Source organism: Cynara cardunculus (assembly GCF_001531365.2).
Source record: "Cynara cardunculus var. scolymus isolate 2C chromosome LG 16, CcrdV1, whole genome shotgun sequence".
Lineage (NCBI taxonomy): Eukaryota > Viridiplantae > Streptophyta > Magnoliopsida > Asterales > Asteraceae > Cynara > Cynara cardunculus.
Genome location: NC_037543.1, coordinates 16307932 through 16315342, shown reverse-complemented (window position 1 = coordinate 16315342; position 7411 = coordinate 16307932). Strand labels below are relative to the sequence as shown.

General features: G+C 24.4%; 1 protein-coding gene across 1 annotated transcript in view; it reads left to right on the top strand.

Moving 5' to 3' along the window:
- The first annotated feature begins 1008 nt into the window (after positions 1–1008).
- LOC112529702 overlaps positions 1009–7411 on the top strand; it is a 16016-nt gene continuing 9613 nt past the window's right edge. Inside the window, exon 1 of the mRNA XM_025141060.1 lies at positions 1009–1264. Coding sequence (XP_024996828.1) covers positions 1070–1264 — 195 coding nt within the window. The 5' untranslated portion in view covers positions 1009–1069. The remainder of the gene's footprint in view (positions 1265–7411) is intronic.

The following is a 7411-nucleotide window of genomic DNA, read 5'->3' as shown; positions in this document are numbered from 1 at the left end:
TTGAAAGAAAAAACAAACGCACTTAATACCTCAAGGTCTGACCGATTCAGACATAAGAGGTATTAAGTGGTTTTTTTTGAAAAACAAACACCCCCTTAGTCGGTGCAATTAAAATTATTAAATATCACATGTGTTAACTGAAAACTCAAAATATCATTCAAAATTTGATTATAATGATAAGTTTTTTATATATGTAACTTGAAGTTCGTATAAAACTGATACCAACATGTACCAATCAAAAAAAGTAGATAGCAATTAAGTTTGTTGGTACATGGTATAAGATTTTGCGTATCAATTATAATTTGTTGGTACATGGTACATTTCTTATGTACTTATGGGTGCTATGTTGGATTTGAATCAGATTTCAGATCAATCCCAGAGAAAAAAAACTTGGTAGGACACCAGGTCCACCCTTAGTATTTAAAGGAAACTGAACACAAAATCCAATCAGTTATTTTCACTCTCTACATACATTTCAATTGCGGGCCATCTATCGTATATCAGTTTTCAATACTTCAATATCTGTTTTAAATACATGTACAACGTTAAATAAATAATCATTTAGGGGCTCGTTTACCAAACGTTTATCCAGGTAAACGCTTACCAAGTCAAATTACCTTATTGGATGAATATAGAAATGACCATGAATCTAACCCAGTAGGTGAGGGATAACACTTGCCACAATTAAAGCTTACCAGGTAAATTATTGCATACAATATCGTTTTTATTGACTAAAACATTTCCTGATAAGTAAGTGATATTATTAAATTTTAACTAATAAGTAAGTGATATTATTATTGACTAAAACATTTCCTGATAAGTGTTCAATAAATAATACCTTAATTTTAAAAAAGAAATCTCCATACATATTAGTACAAAGAACACATGTACAATGGTAAATATATATATATATATATATGTGTGTATATATATATATATATATATATAATACAATAATAATTGAGGGTTGGTGAGACTCTTCCTATTGGAGAAGAAGTCAAACTTTTTATATAAAGGTGTAAGTCGACTGCCATGAGGTGATTAGGTTTGCAGCTTGCTATTGGGAGTAATGAAGAAGTTACGGCTTTCGTCGTCGTCTTCCTTATCTCTGCTTCTCATCATATCTATAATCGGAATATTTGCCACCTCCACCGTCCACGGCGGCGCTCCTCACCGGATTCTTGTGGATACCGATGTTGACACCGACGATTTGTTTGCCATATTATACCTCTTAAAGCTTAATCGATCTGAATTCGAGTTGAAGGTTAGGTTCCTTCTCTTACATATTCTCTACATTCTCTCTCTCTCACTCTCACACACAGTACACACACATATATATATATATATATATATAGATGATTGAAAATCCATGAAATTATGATAACGTTAACGACTAATGTATCATATCTTATTTCATATGATTCTTTTTTTTTTATCTAAAATTAGGATTTATAATATTAACATGCATTTGTTTCACAATGGGAACCTGTTAACATGATTGTAAAACAAAAGTTACATGTAAAAGAACTTTTACATTATGACCGGATACATATGAAGCAAACCAAAATATATATATATATATATATATATATATATGTATATATATATGTGTATATATATATGTAATTTCTTTTAATCCATGTTTGTTGATAAAAATCCTAAAGTTCATTATATTAACATTTAATGGTGAGAAAATGTAAGGATATATCTTATCCTCAAGTTTTTTTTTTTTTTTTTTTTTTATCTTTTTATTATAAAATATAAGTTATAAGAAATATTCATTTTAATTAGGGGTGTTTGTGATTGCTTATTTAAAACAATTTATGTTTTTCTACAAAAGCACTTATCACTTATTATAAGTCAGAATGATTTAACTTCTTCAAAAATTTCTTATTATCGGTTTGACACAAGTATAAGTTGTTTATCCGAATACCCAGAAGTGTTTATTACTGATGTCACACCGAAATAAGTTAATAAGTTGTTTTTATAAGTAATCTCAAACATCCGTACATGCAGTGGATTTTCAATTTGAGTGAGAAGGTGAAAATCTAAAAATAATTACGTAGATGCGGACAAATTCTTAATTGTTTGACAACAAAATCAAGTACGTTCCAAGGTAATTGGTAAAACCTTTAACTTGTTTTATTTGTCACAGAATATTTTAAACATAAATCTTGATTGATGCAATATATAGATAATGTTTAAAAGTCAATTATTTGAAGCTATAACAATTACTTTAATATATATATATATATATATTCATGTATATATAGATGTAAATATATATAAATTCATTTCATATTAATCATAATCAGTTTTATTACATCTATGATTAGTTTTTAAGGACATCTTCAACAATTATGTTATACGTTTTCCATAATAAAATATCGAAAATTAAAATCTTTAAAAAAAATTAAATTCAACTCCAACAGTTACTCTGTTTGTAACAAAATTTTAAAATACTCAATATATTTAATAAAATATTATTTTTCTTTCCTAAACATTTATTATAAATATTTTTTACTGGTGGAAAATATTAAAATAATAATTCTTCTCTCTATTTAGCACAGTATCGTTAAATTTTTTTTTACTTTAACATAGTTGTTGAAGATGTTCTAAATACTGATTCTAAATATACAAAATATATAAAAGTTATTGAAATATTAAATCTGCTAAATAGTTTAACAAATATTGGAATGTATAAAATAGATGATCTTTTGAAGTAGTTGAATGTGTGATTATTTAAATGTTTTAGTTTTTTAATAAATCATAGAGAATCTAAAAGATACTATTTTTAATTAGAGGTTTTTTTCCAAATTAATATAAACCCATGACTCCAAATACCAAAGCCTAATATAGAAATCCATTTTTATTTACGTTTTTCAATGTATTAATGAAACTTAAAATACAAGTTATCTCTTTAAATCATAATTATATATTACTTGATCTTCCATTTTTATTATGTATATAATTATTATGTCACAAAACTTAATTTGTAATTTTTCATCAAGTTGTTGTTGGATAATAATTTGGGAAATTATCCAAAATGGTAACTTTATACACGCTACGTTAACAAAATGATTTTCAGAGATTTTTCACAAAATTACCATCAAAATATAAGGTACGGATGGGTCCTACATGTATACCATCTGGGGAACAAAAATAATATTATATATGATATATATGAAATCGCCCTTATTTTGTCCAAATCATGGGGCGATTTTGACCTCTATTCCATCTTCTAGTAAAGACAACTTATGACGCAACCATTTGACACATTAATGACGATTTGACGAGACATCGGGCCAATTTCATTAGTATTTTGTCCTTTTTAGGGCAAAATATAGTAGATATATATATATATATATGTATTGTTGTATTATCTATAAAATTGTAGTGATCCAAATACTTCTACTCTCACAATTCTTAATCCTTAAACACAATCTACCATCACAACCCTTATAGTAGATATATATTGTTGTATTCTCTATAAAATTTGTAGTGATCCAAATACTTCTACTCTCACAATTCTTAACCCTTAAACACAATCTACCATCACAACCCTTATACAAATATGAAACCATGTCAAAGTGATAATAATTCAATGTGTGTTCAAAATGGCGGGTTAAGGGTTGTGAGAATAGAAGTGTTTGGATCACTACAATTTTATAGAGAATATTACAAGCTTTATATATATATATATATATATATACACACACACACTATATTATAAAGCATTTGACAAAAACTTTTAAAAATCATTTTTTATTAATGAAGTACTGTTTATTAATGCATATTACTTAAAATATGAGATTACAAGTAAATTGTGCGTAAGTACAACTTATTAAAGCTTCATGTTTGAATTCGTGTAACTAACTGTAGATAAATATAGTCAAATACAAGATAAACATTTCATTTTAAATATAAAAAATCTGAAATATAATTAGGATAATCATTGAGTTATAATAAAATAGTCAATGATTATTCTTATAAAAAGTTATATTATTAAATAAAAAATAAATTATTTCGTTATCAAATCTAAATTAAATTATAATACAAAGAATGAATTAAATAAATTACACAAAAAACAAAAAAATTTAATATTTAATTTGATATTAATATTGATATATTTATTTTCGAAATTTTATGATATATTCAAATTTATATTTTATTCAAAAATAAAAACATTATCCATTTCTCAAAACCATAGTAAGACCTCTACAGAGACGGAATAAAACGAAATATTAAAATCGAGATATATCCCGCTGCATTGCGCGAGTATTTTCTAGTGTGTGTGTGTGTATAGAGAGAGGAGCGATCAAATGAAAACCACCCTCATTTGTACAAACCGTACAAACCACTCTCATACGTCGATTTCATTGTTTAATCTTATGAAATTTTTTATTAAATTATTTAATCTTGTGAAATTGTTTCATATAATTCTTTTTTTTGATGAATTTGTTTCATATATGGTTATGAAATTGTTTGATATAATATTTAATAAAACTGTTTCATGTATTTCTCTAAAATTAAAATAATGAAGATGATAATATCCATGATTAACACCATCCACAATAAAAATGGTTAATCAATCTCTTATAATTACAAAAAAATGAACAAAATGAAAAATTATGATTGGTTGAATGAAGTTTGTACGGTTTGTACAAATTAGGTGGTTTTTATTTGAATGCTCCTATATATATATATATATATATATATATATGTATATATATTACATTTGGTAATAAAAAAATACCAATGAAAATCGCCCCCGATATCTCATCAAATCGTCATTGATGCATCCAATCTTTGTGTTATAAGTTGTCTTCACTAGAAGACGAAATAGAGGTCAAAATCGCCCCCATGAGGTCATTTTCACTTTTTGAGAACAATTTGCCTATTTTCAGACATAATATCCCTTTTTTGTCCCCCAAATGATATACATATGGGACCTATCCGTATCTTATAGTCAAAATCGTCTTAAAATAATCAAAATCGCCCTAAAATAGTCAAAATCCCCCACCAAGGACGATTTTGATGGTCATTTTGTGAAGAAAAAAAACTTTGAAAAATGATCATTTTATTAATATACAATGTATAAAATGATTATTTTTGATAATTTCCCTAATAATTTCTTATTACTTTTCTACCAATAGAATTAAAATGTCAAAAGGTGATGGGTTTTTTTTTTTTGAATTTCCTCTTTAAGTTTTCTTATTACAAGGTATTGGTAAAATTGATGTGATTTATAGGATTTTGTTATATTAAAAACCATTTTAAATATTTGATAATCATTTTCTTGTAAAAATTGTTAATGAAAAACACATAAACCACAACCCGTATCTTGTTGCAATATATTTCTCTAAAATACCAAGAAACTAAAATGTATTTTATTTTATTAAAATTTAACTTTTTTTTTTAATAAGTATGCGTGTTTATCCAATTCAACACATGTAGGCTATTTGCATCTTGAAGTTAACAGCTGGATAAATTATAATACGTGCAACTGTAACTAACATAAATTATTTTGTACATAATTGATTACGACTAAATTATTATTTTATTTACAAAAAAAGTTATATAATAACCCACGTTTTAAATAAATAATACACATTATTTAAATATATTTTTTTCTGATTACACACACATATATATATATATATATATATATATACTAGAATGATACTTGCACAATGTAGCGAAATACATTTCGATTTTAATATTTTGTTTTATTTTTATCGATGTCAATATAATACGTTTTTATATGGTTTTGAGAAAACAATAATGTTTTTATTTTTGAATAAAATATAAATTTGAAGATCTTATAAAAATTTGAAAAAAATATAATTCATTTTTTTATTATAATTTAATTTACATTTAATAATGAAGTAACTTATTTATGTTAGAAGTCAATGATTATGCTAATTATAATTTAGAGTTTGTATATTTAAAATGAGATGTTTATCTTGTATTTGATTGTGTTTATCTACAGTTAATTACACGAATTCAAAAAATGAAGCTTTAATAAGTTGTACTTATGTATAATATATTATTAATATAAATATAATTTATAATATAAAAAACAAATATCATTACAATATAAAACTTGATAGACCATTTTATAATTAAAGGAATAACTTTAACACCAAGTTGGTATAAATGGAAAGTAACACTAAATTTGGTATTATATATCCATCAACATCAAAATGATGTAAGAATTGATGTTAAGTTCCAATTATTTTTTATGTTAAATTGATGTAAAAAATAGATTTTAATGTTAAATTAAAAATGTTTATATAAATTAATTTATTAAGGGGGTGCTTAATAAATGTTTTTAGATAAATGATGATTAAGATAAAATATGTGAATGAAATAAAATGTTTGACTTATATAAATCTATATTATATTATAAAGCATTTGACAAAAACTCTTAAAAACAATTTTTTATGCGTAAAATACTGTTTATTAATGCATATTACTTAAAACTCAAGATTGCAAGTAGATTGTGCGTAAGTACAACTTATTAAAGCTCCATATCTGAATTCGTGTAACTAACTGCAGATAAACATAATCAAATACAGGATAAACATATCATTTTTAATATAAAAATCTAAAATATAATTAGAATAATCATTGAGTTCTAACAGAATACTTAATTATTATTATATTTATAAAATGTTAATTATTAAACCAAAAATAAATTACTTTGTTATTAAATCTAAATTAAATTATAGTAAAAAATTGAATTAAAGAAGTTACATCGAAAAAATGAGAACTATTAAATAGTTAATTTGATACTATTATCGATTTATTTTTTACAAATTTTCATGCTACTTTCAAATTTATATTTTAATTCAAAAATAAAAACATTACCGCTTTCTCAAAACCACATAAAATTATATTATATCGATAGAGACAAAAAATAAAAACTAAACATTAAAATCGAGATTTATTTCGTTGCATTGCACGAGTACCCATCTAGTATTAAATATTTTATATTAAATGTTGTCTAAATTAAATGACAACTATACCCCTACATTGGAGTTTAAAACAAGTGGTGATTAAAATGACCATTATAGGTGTTTATTTCCCATAAGGAAATAATCAACATAATTATGCTCCCTTAACACATTAGCAACTCCACCCCAAAAGAAACCAAAAATGCCCTTCTCCTCTTTATTGGTTTTTCCATCTATGCAAACCTTCTAAATTGAGGTGTTTAAGTCTATGTTTGATAGACTAGTTGATGACTGATAAGATAACTGATAAAGAAATTATGTTTTATAAAACTAGTTTATAAACATGTAAAATGATTAAAGTAGTTAATTATAAATATTTTATAATATAACTCAAATTAATTTTTAATAATATAATTTATTAATTAATACATATAAGATAGGTAGAAAAAATT